The 17,762-nt window shown below is 44.9% G+C and overlaps 1 protein-coding gene across 1 annotated transcript; it reads right to left on the reverse strand.

Moving 5' to 3' along the window:
• Positions 1 to 16,355: 16,355 nt before the first annotated feature.
• On the reverse strand, positions 16,356 to 17,129 carry LOC120848121 (the record flags this gene model as incomplete). The annotated part of the gene is made up of 1 exon (XM_040504409.2): positions 16,356 to 17,129. A coding segment is annotated over one exon (774 nt), but the record flags the coding sequence as incomplete, so codon positions are not given.
• Positions 17,130 to 17,762: the final 633 nt, after the last annotated feature.

The raw sequence follows: 17,762 nt of genomic DNA on the forward strand, positions 1-17,762 counted from the left end.
CTCTTGCAGAGCTTGCAGAGTTCCGCATAGTAGCTGTCCACCGTTTCCCCCGGCTGCTGGACTCGCCGGTGAAACTGCGCGGACTCGTACACTTCGTTGAGGGGGTGAACGAAATGGGCCGTAAACTTTTCTACGACCACGTTGTAGTCCGTAGGAGCGTCGCCGAGGCCGAACGTCGCAAGAAGAGGACGAGCTTCCGGCCCCATGCAATAAAGAAGTGTGCGAACCTGAACTTCTCCCGACGCCTGTCGAAGACCGGAAGCGAAGGCGTAGTCCTCGAAAAGGCTTAGCCACGTCGGCCAGGAACCGGCGTTCTCGAAGTCGAAGCGGTCGGGCTGATGCAGTGAAAGACCTTGCCATGAAGGCTTGGCGCCGTTTCCTTCGTCGTCAGGCATGGCAGCGAGCAGGACGGCAGCGAGCAGGAACACGGCGGTCGAAAGCCGGGCGACGGGCGAGCGAGCTACGCAGTTACGGCGGAGACGATTCATGCGGAGGCAAGGCCTACGTCGTTAGGCATAACGTTTGGCACTTCTGACACCATGTGGAGGCCATGCCGGGCCAGAAGAAGGTTCATGCGAACTCTCTCGTGCCAGAACAACAAGTGACTTTTATTCCGCCGAAAATAACACACGAAGCCGCCCCCGCGGTGGCACAGGGTTGCCTGCGGCAATCACGTACGCGAGGGTTGCGCCCTCTACAGGTGTGAGGCGAATCGCTCTGGGTCGGCGGCAATTCTGGGGCGTCATCGTAAAGAGGCATTCCAGAGTTCCGTGTCCTTAGGAGCCAGAGTGTCGAACCGAAATGTTTATCGGTTCGGTTCGGGTTCAAGTTCACGGCTTTCGGTTCAGTTCCGGTTCAGTTCCGGGAAGCCAAAAATAACGGTTCAAACCGGTTTGAACCGGTTCGAACCGGTTTGAACCGCTAAACTGAGAATATATTTTCTGCTCTATTCTGGCAATACACACTATTTACACCGTGAAACGAATTTCTATATAGTTTTTCCTATCGTTCGTACAATCCACTTTTATTTTAAGCTGCCAAAAACATATAATTTTGTTATTTAATTTCAACGCAACAGTAAAGGAAAATCTGCATTAACAGACAAAATGTGGTGTTAATACAGCTGAAAACCTGGTTTATTTACCGGTAACATATATTTTACCTGACTCAAAATGTGTAAGTCACAGTAAAGAGTTGAGCTTTTCCGTACATACTTGTAAATAAATCAGCTTGAATTTTAGAGCCTTACTGTCCTCTCCTTTCCTTTCCTCCTTCATATTTATGTATAGTTCTAAATTTCAAGCTGATATATTTAGAAGTATCAAAATGTTGTCGCGAAGTGTGGTAGGTCACATAAAATGCCCGTGATTGGTACAACTTTACGTCGGAGTATTAAAAGTTAAATCGCCACACATATCATGGACTATGGTTTACGAAATACGTTACACAATATATACATATTATGACGACACAAGTGAGCTAAAAGATTATAATGCAATTCAATGCAAAGGGGCAAGCGAGCTGGACAAGAATGACGAAAATAATTCCTGGAGAAGGGGAACAAGAAAGACAAAGGACCTCTCCACTGGAAATGGAGAGGTCACTGGTTCGATACCAGGACCAGGCGGATTTTTTCGGTCGTGCACCAGTCGCCTAGCTGTGTTTGGAGATTTGGGTTTGTCCTTTGTCCCTCTTGTTCACCTTCTCCAGGGATTATTTTCGTCATGAGCTAAAAGCAATACAATTTCCAAAATGTCACGAAAGTATGAGCTCAAGCTTCACTCTATCCTTTACAGAAACACTGAGCGGCAATCAGAATGCTTGTTTTTCTACCAATCATTGTTTACACTCAGCACCGTAATGCAGGCGACGAATAATGCAGAAATGAGTGATCGAAACTGTTTACTCTACTCTATACGTGCCTTCGCACCCGGATCGAATCTGCCCTAAAATAGCCCTTGCCCAAGTGAACAATCTCTTATACAAGATAAACTAGCATAGCTGGCATAGCCTGGCTGTTGAGGTCTGTCCTTGACAAGATGCGGTCAGTTCAATTTGCAAATAAGTTTCATCCTTGCTAGTTGATGATTTTTGTGTAAATAAAACAAAGTAGTATTTAATGCGCTAACATGGCAGCTACTTTATTGGACACTTTCTGACGGCTTGCGTGCGCAATCGTCATAGTTCCGCTACGCGCCCGTGTGTACTTTGTTTTTGTCCAACTCACAGACCCATGAAAGCTCTGTTCACCATATAAAAGAGGTAATAGCAGACTTCTATATGTTTCAGAAGTTGTATGTGTCAGGAACACATAGTTATTTAAATTAGCTTCAAAATCAGAAATTTGTGTAAGGCTCTTCCAGATCACTCATGACGTGCCTATCGAAGATAAAAACGCCGCCAGAATATTTGCAGAGCCTGTTTCAGATAATTTGGGGGTTTACTTATGACTTATATCTTTAAGATGATCGACGTTTTGTTGTGAAATCTTCAGTCCGTAATTAACTATATTTTTATTATCATCAATAAATTTTACTTTATGAAGTCCGCAAAACCGCGAGACCGACACGAGAGGACGATACTCAAAACGCGGATTGGATATTGAAACATCGGGTTGCTGGGTATGCCAAAAAAGACCTTGTGCTCACATGATAGATCGGAGGGCTAATACACGAAATGTGCAGAGGGAAAGAGATAATAGGGTATTTTTCTAAACAATGGCTTACGCAACGCGCCTTATATGAAAAGAAATTTATAGAGATGCCTTGAATGACACCCCTCGTTATACATAAATAGTGTGAAGGACAGACAAAGATTATGAAAATCTTAATATAAATCAGATTTTATCAGCTTGCATGAGCTCGAAACTTAGCGAAATACTGCCTCGGAAGGCTAGTGTTATATTCGGTCTTACGTCCACTTGCTTTGGGCCCTTACTTTACAACTCTGTGCTTTACCAGTCATGTGCTCTAACATTTTATTAAGCTGCCGTATATCATCGCTAGACTGCTATAAATACTTCCCAACTTTACAATTTGGACACTATATGTTGCGAACATCGCATTTCGCCAGAAAGATACACTGTTTGACATGGTATGCACGTGACGCAGGCACGTAGCCAGGAGGAGGCCCATAAGGCCCGCTCCAAACCCCCCCCCCCCCCCCCCCCCCAACCAAAAAAAAAAAAAAAAAAGAATCTTTCATTTTGTTTGGATCTCCTCTCCGCCCTCCCCCTCACACAACCTTTCATCATCGGCGGGCGCGTGAACGCGCTTTCTGGCGAGAGCGTTTTTGCAAAGTAGTTCCTGGGGCCACGTTTTCTGCTCCGCGCCGAAGATGCTAGACAGGGGAACCTTTATAACACAGTATATTTCCAAAACCTAGCCCTCCTCCCCAATCCCCCTTTTTGTTTCGTTGCTCCTTTGAAGAATACTTTTTATTCCTAAGGAACTGCCTCCTCCGTTTTGGAATGTTAATTAGACAATTATATTTGCCACTTCTTAAGAGTAACCCTCCGTTGCTATTATTTTGAACCCAACTGTGAAGTTTAAACAAAATGCATATGTGGTCGACACTTTTAGAATAACTTGAGAACGACGCTCCTGTGAGAATTAGAGCGGCTGCCAACGTTCGGCTATCCGTCTGCGGCCACAATGGATCTTTCTTTTCAAGTATCTCTCCCGTACACACTTGTAGTTCTATTTATCGTAAAATAATTAGTCACATTTAGTCAGTTCAATACGTCTATTCTTGGGGACAACTTTCCGAGGCAGTTCAGCAACAACGAAACATGTTTGGGTGGCTCAATGATGTAAAATGGGTCGTACAACTATTTCTGTACTTTTAGTAAATACCTTTAGGAACTAATGCCTGATGTTGATAGCTTGGAAAAAACATTCATTAGTTCTCTCCTCCGCGCAATGGCAGACGCAGAAAAAATAAAAGAAGCAGATTTCTCCTCCTCATCTTGCAATTAGAGCAAGCGGCCACGTGATGTGACGGTAATTATATACCGTAGGTGTTCATCATAGTCATCCTGGGGGCTTGGGAAACCATAGAGCATGGACTCAGCTTCAGGTATTTGTACAGTTGGTATATTATCATATTTAATTGAACGTGAGTCGTTACCCAGATGTTTGTCGACGCCGATTGTCATGAACGCGAGCACTCGCACGAAGTAATAAAAATCACGTACGTCAGGGTGTCACGTGACTCTCGATGCGAAGTCGGGAAGTCATGTTACGTCATGGTGTCAAATATGTTAATAAATCTAGTGACTTTCTCAAATTAAATTAACTTCACGCAGTGAGTCACGTGACGTGACACAATTTGGCAGCACGTTTTGACACCATGACGTCACGTGACCACGTGATACATGATTAATCAAAGTACGAGTATAAAAGCGCCTCAAAATCCGACAATGTACCATAAATTGCAATTCTGTATATGACGATTTGATCAATACATAAGAAACACAGCCGCCAATTTTTCGTTCCCAAATATTAATTTTGTGATACCAAAAGAAGCAAAAAAAATATTACCGCGAACCGTTTTGAACCGGTTACCGTTATATTTTTTTCCGGTTCTGTTCCGGTTCAGTTCCAAGATGGCGGCGATGATTTCGGTTCGGTTCAGTTCCGGTTCGGCTGAAAATAACGGTTCGGTTCCGGTTTTCGGTTCGGTTCGGTTCCGGTTCGACACCCTGTTAGGAGCATCTCCCGTTCTGTTGGTGTCAGGTCACTGGACGGGAGCCCGAATTCGCTCGCGAGAGCGGCATTGCCGTCCATGTTGGTCCGACGAAACGACCGCGCCACCGCGCTGCTATAACCCACCGCGGTAACCAGAGTCTCGACGCCCTAAATGCTGCCGGTACCGACAATTCACATGTGACGTCACTCCCTACGTCACCTCCGTTTTCGGAGGCCCAAAAACGAGAAACGCAGATAGTTCAGTTTCGGTTTCTTCAGTTCTTTCGTATGTACAGAAATACGCGTCACAAATGTCTATAAAAAATTGGGCAATATGCCAGGTTCCCGAGAAGCCTAAAAAAACCATTTAAAAAAAAAATTAAAATCGCCTTCATTGTCCTTTTAAACTAAGGTGCGTTGGCGACTCAAAGGCGCCTCTCGCTCTGTCTCCGGGCGCAGCTGACCGTAGCCACCTGGCGACGATGCTCTAGGACGTTCACCCGTGACGGTCGGTAATGAACGGCAAGGTCGTCTCCTGGGCCATTCGCAACAGCGCCTGCAGACCATTGGGAAGCCAAACCAGGGCGACGTTTGCGCGCTACCCGCCGACTGCCCGGACATTGACGTGAGGCTTGCCTCGTAAGCATTACGTTGGGTTAATAAACAGTTACCCTAGAGCGGGTCCCTATCATTTCGTCGAAACTCGTTTCGTGGAATTACGTTTCGTGGACAACTTTTCGTGGACACACGTTTCATGGACGCACGTTTCGTCGACACTGTGACGTTTCGTCGATAATCGTTTCGTCGACAGCACCACCGTAAAACGTTTCGTCGACAAACTTTTTTTTTTTTTTTTTGCTGTTCCGAATGGAATGCCGGAAACTTGAGGTACAAGCGCTTGTAACAGATGACAAAGACGATGCCTAGCGCAGATGCTCTCCAAGGTGAGCAACAGGCCATATGCGAAATTTAGAGCGCCATCTAGTAGCGCGCCGAGAACTACGTCCGCCATCTTGTTAGTGGCGAGAAAACGAAACCAGTGACCCGACCGGCAAAGACCCCATGCAAATACGCGACCGCGCTTCGTGCGAGAGATGCGATGCCAACGCGTTTTTGCGTTCCGCTGCGGATGCAGCGATAAACGTTAGATTCGTGCGTGACGTGAACGCAAACGTGAACAGGGCTCAAAGTTTTTTTCTCATTTTTATCTGTTACTTGAGACGCAGCTTTTGACAAACGCAACCGGTGACAACGTGAAGAAACATGCGGAAGTTATCGCGCGGCGTGAAGCCATTTACAACTATTGAAATGGGCCCCAATCTTTTCACGAAGTTGTACCAAATGTGTTTATAACCTTCTTTCTTCTTTTATATTCGTTGTAGTGTCGGCCGGCTTTTTTTGGTGCGCAAGCAGCTCAATGCATGCGGACGAGACCAAGGCTGTTAAGCGAGGCAAAACGATGGCAGTTTTAATAATCTAGGCCACCAATCATATTTGAAGATGCGTATGGCTAACAGTGGTATGGTTAGGTTCATCGCAGTGGCTAAAACTTCGATGTCAGCGGTGGTAAAAATATTGACGTTGCGGACGTCGAATAAAGCAACACGGGCGGTGCCAACTTTATTTTACAGCCTCCTTTTCTTTTTTCTTTTTTTGTCGCAGCTGAGGTAGAAATTTTGTTTTTTGTGCAAAGAAGCTCGGGGGTAGTTTTGAGAAAGTCACTGCAGTTATCCTGTCAGGGTTGAACAAGTCTTCATTAATAGCGCAACATCTGTCAACTGTGCTTCAGGTCAATGCTATCTGAAACCAATTTTAGCCCTTTGCAACGCTTGAAAAATATTGCCCAGGGCACAGTTTTTTTTTTTAGAAGAACAAAGAGTATTCCACCAAAAAACCCTCCGCCAGTAAGAACTAAAAAGAAGAAAAAAAAAACTACTTTTAAGTCATTATATTTGCGTAGAGCAGTATACAACTTCAAGCGTATTCGCCTAAAAAAAAGAATTAAAAGTGTTCTCAAAGATGAAAGGCATAACGGCCTAGTCCTTTCGGAGGCCTGTGCACACGCTGGCGACAACAAGCTTCTTCAGCGAAGGCGTAGGACTTGGTTCGCTGCTTTGACGAGGTTCTCGCCAGCGTGCACAGGCCTCCGAGAGTTTTGTCAGGCAGTTGCGGTCGGTTGTTTAAACTGCTCGTCCACATAATATGGTCAGAAGGCGAAAAGCAGTTGCTGCGCCATCGCACATTGCCCGTACGGCTGGTACGGCTGTCTCCGATGCCTCAACCGTGCTTCGGTACCGATATAGTACCGGCAACGCCTGCCAACATTAAAATGGCGACGCTCTCAGTGTTGTCAGACCACAAATCAATTTCGCATAAGGTCTACTGCGCTATCCTCTCGCTCTCATCCGTGTCACATGGAATAAGCAAGAGCGCGCAAGACTTCTCACTCGGCCTATTCGAATATTTGCAAGTTCCGATGACCGTTTATGGAACCGGAGGTTACTGGAAGAAGAAAAGTGTTGGAGAAACAAATGCGTAGGCGCAAAACAAAACTTCGATCCAATGGTGGGTTGCGAAAAGGGCGTGAACACTGATTTTCTTTTTTCCTAGTGGTTATTTTTAAACAAAACTGCAGCTTGCAGTCTTTTATTGCAACATTACAACCCTATTATTTCAATTGAAATTAAGCATGTTCGTTACCTTCAATTATTCAAAAGGAAAAGTGATGCAGTGTTTTACTGGCTATTGCGACTTATACGCGAAAAAACTTTTAAGTCGCACTCGTTTCATCGTCATTTATCCATAAGGGCCGTTTAAAAACGGCATTACATAATAAGGGGGCTGTAAACGATATAAAATAGAAATAAATAACAAAAGCACGAAAACCAATAACACTTGCACTGCCGCGAGCACGCTGCTCGCGAGTAAACTTAAAGAAGAAGCTACATTGCAATGCAAAAAAAGGCAAAAAAAAAAAGAAAAAAAAAACACGAGAATTGGTAACATATAAATAAAACATTACACCAAGTTTAGTCTTATTACACAAAGCAAACCACAGTTGATATCAAATGTGCAATTTAATGCCTTATATAGCTTCTCTCGAGCAGCCGCCACATGCAAGGCCTTGGAGGCGGTAGCACCACTAGACGAGGTCTGTCGGCAGCAGAAGACTGGTCCTCACACGCGATATTCTTTTATCGATGCCAGCAGACAGATACCTGAAGCAAGTTCGTGACCCAGCTCTTTACATAAAGGAGCGGCTTCCAAATCTAATGTTTTTGGCCACATATTTGTTTATGTGCATGCAAAATTTCAGTACAGACATAACATATGCAGAACTATAGTATTATTTATTATCCCGAAGCTGAATATGCTAAAGTATAAAAATCGTATGCGGTCTAATAAGTACAGTACGTTGAATACCCGGTGTTTGGAGGAGAAAACAACCGTGTTTTATCATCGTAAAAGTAAACTACGCGTAGCCAATTGCTCAGTCTCCTTCAAAGCTTATTGCTTGCGGCTAAGACCAGATGCCAATTAGCTTAAAACCAATTTAATGCCCGGCTCTCACAAAGCTTTCCCAAAGGTTCGAGCAAAGACACGAGTGAAACCATACAAATCGTAAGTTTCGAAATCAGTGGGGCCATCTTTCATCCAACACAGGGCCGCGCTCCGTGCAGGCGCAGAGGTCACAAGGAGCTGCAGCTGGGAGAACCAGGAGCTGGCAGTGAGGGCTGTCGACGAAACGTCGCGACATCTGTCGATGAAACGAGCGAGTGCTCGTTTCCACGAAACGATCTGTCGATGAAACATCGCAGTGTCGACGAAACGATTTGTTCATGAAACGTCGTTCGACGAACTAAGTGCCACCGCCCTAGAGCGTGTGTCTGTCCACCCGAGGAAGGGGCATTAAAGGGGTCATGAAACAAATTTTGGGCTGGGATAAATGATTTTAAATTGGGACTTTACCAATCGCATATCGTTCAGTCGACCAAGAGAAAGAGGGTAGAAGGTCAAGAGCCAGCTTTTCGGTACAAACATTTGAAAATATAGCGGAGTATTTTGTACCTTCTTTCCTTCGAAAGCTCTTCGCCTTTTCACTGTGATACATCCGCGGTTCCCAAAGCGCGTCAGCGGTGCCAACCTGACGTCAGCTGAGCCCAGCTCACGCATTGGACACGAGAACTGCGTCACTCGGACGTATGCGCTCGTCAACAATCAATCCATCGACGAATATTTGGATTCGCGTTCGTGGCCAATATATATATACGAAACGTATTTATTATATGTACAAAGGGGATTCGTCACATCCTCTTGAGTAGCATCATCTGGAGTGACGTGGAGGGGAAAGGAAAGGGGAAAGGGGGTCATACATGCCTCGCCACCCCTGAAAGACGGAGAAAGTCTAACAGGGAGTCGAGGATCTGCTTCCTGCGCTGGTTTGCAAGGTCCGGAAGGGTCCACTCTTCATATATTGTGGGTCTTCTTGCCTGTGGGGGAAGCTTCTTCCACGCTGTTTCGCGATACCGCGAACTTTCAGCGCAGTCCCACACGAGGTGGACACATGTTGCCGGGACACCGCAGTATTCGCAGTTGGGGTCAATGCCTGGGTCGTTCGGGTCTGTAGGCTTATAAAATCTAGCCTGCCAGATGGGCGTGATGGCCGTATTTGTTTGGAGCCGCCTGATGCTCACCTCCTCCCACCGGTTGTATATTCCGGCGGGATCGGATAAGAATCTGGCGGAAGAAGGGAGATGAGCCTGAGTTTTCGGGCAAGCCGCTCCTCTCTTTTTATCTCGTCTGGGTCAGGTGGTATGGCAGGCCTTTCGTCTTGTTCTTGAGGTGCGAGGAGAGGATCGTGGCCTTGTGAGGGCAGGGTACATGCGTTTAGCTGCGCCCTCGCGGCCTCGCGGCCTCGTTCGCTCTCTCGTTTTCCGGTATGGTTTCGTGGCCCGGAATCCAGTCTATAACGACGGTGACGTAGGGTTTTGATTGCTTAACAACGCTTCGTATTTGGAGCGCGATGTCATTCTGCGAGCGGCATCGTTTGCATTCACGGAGTGCTTCTTGCGAATCTGTGTAAATAATTACATTGGCTCGTTGGGGATTGTCTGTGGCTTCCTTGACGGCTTGCAGTATTGCCTCTGCAGTCTTGGAGCTGCTCGTCGAGATGACTCTACCATGGTCCGAGCAAGAGAGCCTTTTGAGCTGTCCCAGCACCATTTCGTCGGCAATTTCTCGGACCTTGTTCACTTGGGCAGCCTTCTCCAGCTTGGCGATAGGAGTGAACTTGGGAAGACCCGCGATGACTCTCATGGCGCTTCTGTTGAGTATATTGAGGGTCTCTTCTCGCACTCTATTAAGTCGGAGGTAGCTGAGGCCGTACACCGCCTTCGAAACGAGGAGGGCTCGGTGTAATCTCTTTAGTAGATCTGCCTGCGCTCCCCAGGCCTTCGTCGTGAGCTTTCGAAGTAGGTTCAGTCCATCCGACCATTGGGTTTTTGTTTGCTTCATCCAGGTCGCAGCTCCTCCATTTTGCTCAAAGGTGACGCCTAAGATCTTGAGGTCGGGGGCCTTTAGGATGGGGGTTTCTTAGTAGGCAAGGCATTGAGCTTAGCAATATATCGGTGAGCATCTTACGGGAAATGTTTATTTCAAATGTTTATTTCAAATGTTTATTTCGAGCCAAATTGTCCGTGATAAGAGCTAAAACCTTTTGAATCGATGGTTTCTTTCGCGTTTATTTCAGTGGTGTTTAACGTCCTGTGTGTGTATTCACTATTGTGTAAACTGTATCAATATGCTACTTATCTTGTTTAGCGTCAGTTCTTTCTTTGTAAAGTTGTTCAAACATGTAGTACGCATGTCATGTTTCAATTTTGTATAAATCTTTAGTGCCTGCATCGCGACTGCTGGTGTAGGTGGTTTGGGGCTCGTCAAGCTGTTTTTACAGCTTTTTTCCCAAGTCACCTTTTCAACATTGTTTTTGTTGGAAAAAATAAAGGTACTATTATTATTATTATTATTATCGATTTTAAGTTGAATTTGTTTGTCGAAACGTGTGGTTTTGTGTTTTGTGACGATCATAAAGGAGGTCTTTTCAGGCGAGAGATGGAGGCCTGATTGTCTCGCAAAGGCCTGTGTTACATCCAGGGCTTTTCGCATTGTTTCTTTTTGCTTTCTGGCAATCCCTTTGACGGTCCAGAGTGTAACGTCGTCCGCGTATATAGAAAAGTTGATGTTGGGTATGGCATCCAACGCGTTCGCTAGGTCTGTCATAGCCATGTTGAGCAGTGTTGGGGATATGACAGCACCCTGGGGGACGCCTGTGTTGTTGTGCCTCCAGGGGCTTCTGTTTGCACCAATAACTATTTGATACGTTCGCTCCTTGAGAAACGACTTAATAAAGTTTAACATGTTGCCTCGGATTCCGCGTCTTTGTGCTGCTTCGATGACCGTCTTGTGAGGAATGCTGTCGAATGCCTTCTTGATGTCTAAGGCAACTATGGTTCTTGGTTGTCTCTTGAACTGAGGCTTCTCGTACACGTCACGATGTATCATTGCCAAGCTGTCCTGGGTGGACAAGCCAGGTCTGAAACCCGTTTGCATTGGATGCAGGTCACCTCGAGTCTCGAGAATCCATGAAAGCCTCGTTTGAACCATCTTTTCTAGAATTTTGCACAAGTTCGATGTTAGCGAAATAGGCCTGAGATTTTGTAGGGTGTTGAGTGGCTTTCACTCAACACCCTACAAGGCACTGAAAAATGTTTCACAGGCGTCTCTGAAAAGATCGACGTCCGCCAGACCCGCAACGGATTCAGGTAGACTGTTCCAGTCTTTAATGGCTGATTGCAAAGGCGATTCTGAAAATTGATATAAACAAGAAAAAGAAGCGGTCCAAGAACTGAGCCCTGTGGAACTCCAAATATTACATTTATTGTATTAAAAGTTCCTTTGTTGAAAATTACCGATTGTGTTTGGTGCGAGAGAAAATTAAGGATCCAATTGGTGTACATAGGGTGAAGATTTAGACTGCCTAACTTTTTTAGTAACCGCTGGTGAGGAACCTTCAGAAGCCTTAGAGAAATTCATAAACACAGCATAGAGTCACAGTATCCAGCACTTTAGCTCTCTTAGATTCAGCTTTTAGGTCAAAGCTGAAGTTTTGAAATAATTCGCGGGTTCCAATTTTCGCGACATGGTGGGATCTCACTATAGATTCAATGTGTCTACATTTTACCGGAATTGTTCGAGGTACCTAATTTTCGCGACACGGTGGGATCTCACTATAGATTTCAATGTGTTTACATTTTACCGGAATTGTTCGGGGGACCTAATTTTCGCGACACGGTGGAATCTCACTATAGATTCAATGTGTTTACATTTTACCGGAATTGTTCGGGGGACCTAATTTTCGCGACACGGTGGGATCTCACTATAGATTCCAATGTGTTTACATTTTACCGGAATTGTTCAGGGGACCTAATTTTCGCGACACGGTGGAATCTCACTATAGATTCAATGTGTTTATATTTTACCGGAATTGTTCGGGGGACCTAATTTTCGCGACACGGTGGGATCTCACTATAGATTTAATGTGTTTACATTTTACCGGAATTGTTCGGGGGACCTAATTTTCGCGACACGGTGGGATCTCACTATAGATTCCAATGTGTTTACATTTTACCGGAATTGTTCGAGTTACCTATTTTTCGCAATTTGTAGGCGATTCGCAAAAATTAAGTCGTTTACAGTATTTACATTTCTATCACACTCGAAGGGCAACGTAGGGCGTGTTTGGAGCAATCCTAGCTAGGAGCAGCGACTGATTTTTGTATGCATCTTTTTTTTTTTCTACGTGATTCTCGCGACTGGTTCAGCCCTTTCACATAAAAGTGAAGCCTTGTTAAGACGTAAAACTTTACCAATGCTGCCGTGAGCACACTTGCATGTTGGCTGCAGCCTATGGTATGGCGGAAGCGGGATTCCACCAGCAACATAATATCGACTATGCTGTTGCTGCAGAGCTTCGTTTTACTGAAAACGAAAGTAAAAATATCCTCCAGTTTCTTCACGGCGAGGAAGAGAGCGTGCGAAGGATACAAAAGCCCTCCTTTGTCGCAAATTTTCGTAAACCCGCAGTCAGGGATGGGCGAAATACATACAAATATGTATCAAAATACAAATACAAAATACTTCGTCAAAAATGTATTTAATTACAAATCTAATTACATTTTCAAAAAAGCATTTAAGTACAAAATACAAATACAACCAAATGTATTTGGTCTGCTCCAAATACTTTTCCAAATACATTTCTCAAAATTTGCGTCAGCGACTTCAGGGCACCTGCAACTAGTTTCTGGGTATCTCATTTTAATTTTGCATCGCACACTCGGGAGTTAGTGTGCGAGGCTCTAGTAACGTAATAGAATTATAATCACAAAAAAATGTAATCAGCTGCGACGTAATAGGTGAAAAAAGTACAGAGCTTCAAGCAGCTTTTTTTTGTCGATTACATTTTGGTATAGACCAACAAACAACCGAGACGACCAAGACGCGCAGCACCAGCTAGATATTTTTTTTATTGTTGCACCTCGCACCAGTTACAAAAATCTGGGCGACCCGCCCGTTTAGAATATTCCAAGCAAAAATATGGATAGAAATCAGGCTGGAAAACATCACAACTTGTCACAGGCACTTATTTAGCCAGTCTGCCTGTGAACGTCGATTTCGTCACTATTCTTGCCCTGGACTAGCACCGTAATCACAAAGTCACTAAACGCTTGTGTTTGATTGAGAGACGCTGCATTCAGTGCAGAACGTAGTTTTCTTCCTGCTCTGGACCGTGAGAATAAATTTGAGGGATGTATTTTTGCCCACAAAATTGTATTTAATTACAATTGTATTTAAAATACCCACGTTTTAGTATTTAAATACACAGGTCAAATTCATTACCTAATTTGTAATTAAATACAAAATACACAAAGTATTTAAAATACGTATTTCAAATACTTGTATTTGAAATACTGCCCATCCCTGCCCGCAGTTTTCCTTGTCGGAAGAGCTCCCCAAAAAAAGGCTGCGGCACTCTGAACAATTGCTGCGGGCAAGGAACCTGCGAGCTACATAACCTGCCATGTAATGTATTAACCGGGAATCACTTTTTTGCTCTACGTATCCTTTGTGTTCGCTAGGAACGCTACGGAGCATACACTCTGCGGACCCCAAGTTCCCCGCCTCAATCTGTTTGTCGATTTCGGCAACTTTGGCTTCTGCAGTTGAGCCATCAGATGCATTGAGCAAAGAACTGACATCTTCATTGACTTCGGCGTTGCCCGAGCTTGCTACTTTTGCCAAATTATAAAAAGACAGGCAGTTGACAATAATTAAGAATTGCGTTGGCGTTGGATGGTCGTTGGAGCCACTAGATTGTCCGACAATCCCAAATAAATTTTCAAGGGGATCCTGACTTAACCGAGATGTCACGAGGTAACTGAAACCGTGTGCTGTGAGGTAATCTAAGAGAGCTAAAGTGCTGGATACTGTGACCCTAAGGCCATCTGCTGTGGAGTCGCTCAAAAATCCCCCCACTCCTTTTGCACGGACTCCCAAGAAGACAAAAAATCAAGAAACTCCTTCAAGAACTCCACTTCTTTGGACCCTGGACGCAGAGCTTTTGCTGTGAAGCGGGAAGTCATGATCTTGATTAGGCTGTTGATGGTTCTGAAAGAATACAAATAGACTCATACAGTTTGCTAGCACTTCCCATTGTCGATACAAGTCAAAACTGCTGCGATAGACAAATTAAATTTCCATGCTCTGCTCACTAAAAATTAAAAAATATTATACCGGAATGTAAACAAAGGCTACAGACTTAACAAATAAAAATTTTCTCTCAGGTAGTCCTTCAAAGGTACTTAGCACGTGTTTTCATTATTTCTCCGATGGGTTCATTAGGTCAAAGGGCAGAAAACTAACTGATTAGCAGGTTTCTGCTTACCTAAAGAAGGACAATGTTGCATCGAAGCTGCTGCACGAGGACTCTAGCTCATCCTGGAAAAACTGGAGTCCATTGATGACACGGTCTCCGAAGAGTTGGAAGGCGAAGGACACCCTCATTTTTTCAAATCCATTTGGTTGAAGGTGGACAGATGTAAGACCGGGCATCGCCTTCAGGGTGACATTGCTTGAGTCTTTCTTGAATGCTTCCCTTACAGGCCGCATGGAGACCTGAAACAGTAGCCGTAACATATTGCATCCATATTGCCTTTTTCACATAAAGACATGCGTGTTTAAGCACGAGTATATAAATGCTTTTGATAATAGCTTTTATGAAATGACTCTGCATCGGCATAGCAAGAAACGCGAGATCAGAAAGAGCAAAATTGCAAAGTGCTTGTTTTGTTACGAAGTAATAACACATACCATTCCATCCGGGGTGTTCAATGGATACTTGAGGAGCGTATTTCCTGAGGCACTTGAGTAAATGAGGAAAATCTGACAGGAAATGGAGATGCCGAGATGAATCAACAGGGTGCTCAAGCTTGCAGGTAACTTTCCCTGACTTAACGCCGATTCCCAAGATTTTCCACATTCGACGGTTCCATGAAGCACCGTCTGAAGTGAGGAAATCAACAATGAGTCCACTTGCTTCAGCCAGGATTGTAGCCTCTATTAGAACTTTTGCAAGCTCCTCTGCCTTGGCCTTTCCATTGGTGACAAACGCACCTATATTTGAGTCCATTTACCAGTGAATGGGACGAACATTATGATCATGCCATGGTCACAGACAACATTCTGCCCCTCAGTCATAGAAGGTCCCATGTCAACAAAGCCTTCAATGTGTCCAGAAGGTGTTACAGTGAGGTGCTCAGAAAGTTTGATCTCATCCACTAAAAGACCACCACGTCTTTTAAAGCTACTGATGTGCCTCGTTTTCTGCTTTAGTTGTTTCAGCACCTTGTGATTGAAAGCATACCCGCTTTTGTAGATTCTGAGGTAGCGCTTCAAGGTACTTTTGCTTGGTAGGGAAATGATGTCGTGTTTGCGAAGATGTTCATAGAGCCTGGCACTTTTCATTTTCATCAGGATACATTCCAGAACCCAGTCCTTTGAGTAGGTGTTTCCCTTCGAGCCTCTCTTCTTTGCTGCTGAAAAACACTGCCTAACGCATTCTTGCTGCTTGGGAGGCAAGGTTGCAATCTCTGCCTGTAGTACTTCGTCAGGTTTTGAGGCATTATCATCTTGCATTTGCTTGAGCTGGGCTTGGAGGTTAGCATTGCGAGACAACAGTCTTCGGTTCTTTTGCGCAGCCGCACGGAGCTTCTGAGTGATGCTTCGGACGTGCTTCTTGACTGATCGCTGAACCCTTGACCGCCGTGTTAGAAGCGCCTTTCTCAGGTATCGGCAGGAGATGCATGCTTGTCCTGTGAAGAAAAAAAGAAAACATTTAAAATTGAAACCAAAAACATCTTTTAGCTTAAATAACAATGCATCGGGCTTTGCAGTTTACTATGTTCGATTCGACAAAGACGATGTTGGCATGACATTCTTAATTCTTCCCAAGTGGCACTGATACACACCTTCAGTTGGTTCTTTTCCTGTGCAGCGGTTGCTGAAGTATGTGCCCTCACGGGTGACCACTTGCCCCTCAAGGCCCTTTGTAAGCTAGGATCTTGGCACGTCGCTCGTCGGCACGGCACCTCCACAGAGACGATACGAGTCGACGTCTCGGAGAAGAACCTCCGCTTCCTCGCAGCTGACGACGCGTCCTCCTTCAGCCATGCGGCCACAAAGATGAACAGTGTATACAACTCCAGGCCTGCTGTCTTGTGAAAAAATCACTACACTCTCGGATAAAACTTCATTGTCACACATTTTAAGTTTACAATACACAAAACCACTGAGGCTCGGAACTCGGTGACAGCTCCAGTACTCGGAGGGGACACACAGCTTGGAATATATTTCGGGCATACAGGCTTCATCAAACTCCCCGGTATCGGCTGCAACCGGTGTGGTGCTGCCAGTGCTGCTGCAGGCAGTTGGAGAGGCAGTGTTTTGCTTTTTTTTTTTACCGTCAACTGAGGAAGCATCGGCGTTCTTTCGCTTTCTTGGGGGCCTCGGCTGCGACGCTTTCTTTGACAGGTAGCTCGGAGCATTTGGCAGCAACGTCGGCACAGCGCCAGGCAAGAACTGCGGCTTTCCGCGCGGAATGCGCACCTCTTCTCCGTTTACAACGTGAACGAAGTCTCGCGTTATAAACGATGGCTCAAAATGAAGCTCACACACCGAACACGTTTCGTCGAGGAGCTTATCCTTGCGATGCAAGTTCCGTTCCCCAAGTTTTCTTTGTTCTTCCACCTTGGGTACTGAGAACAGCGACGGCTGCTCACCTTTCCGCCATTGACAGCCTGTCTGGCACCCCGGAGCGAAGCAGTGGCGTTGTCGACGTCGATTCGGCATGGTACTTCATTGGACATAAACGACAGCAGACACGGGTAACACGGGGTGAAGAGCGGTTCAAAATGGGGGCAAACTTCGAGCTGCAAACGCTGCAAAATTAGGGATGTCGCGAACCACCCCAAATTCGATTTCGAAAGGTTTCGATATTTGCGAAGCGAACTGAGGTTCGATTTCGAAAAATTTCGATATTTTCGTACCGACCGAGGTTCGAATTCGAAAAATTCGCAACTTTCGATCACAGTGGAGTTTCGAATTCGAAAAGTTCGAAGCTTTTACGGTTTCTAAAATTTCGGATTCGAATATTTCGAAAATGTTTTTACTTCAGGTTCGATAAATTCGAAGATTTCGAAATTCTTTGAAAATAAAATTCGAAAACTTCGAACGCTTCGAATTTTTATAGACATGAAGTTCGAACAATTCGAAGATTTCGAATTTCTTTCTGCATAAAGTTCAAAAAGTTCGAAGTTTTCGATTCTCTTTTAACGCTAAATTCGAAAAAAAAAAAAACTTCGAAGATTTTGAATTTCTTTCTAGTCCAAGTTTTCAAAGTTCGAAGTCCGGTTTTCAAGTTCCTCCACACTTTGTTTCAAATAACGTTTTCACGACTCACTG

The sequence above is a fragment of the Ixodes scapularis genome, unplaced genomic scaffold (genome assembly GCF_016920785.2).
Source record: "Ixodes scapularis isolate PalLabHiFi unplaced genomic scaffold, ASM1692078v2 PGA_scaffold9__187_contigs__length_104089568, whole genome shotgun sequence".
In the NCBI taxonomy this organism is placed as follows: domain Eukaryota; kingdom Metazoa; phylum Arthropoda; class Arachnida; order Ixodida; family Ixodidae; genus Ixodes; species Ixodes scapularis.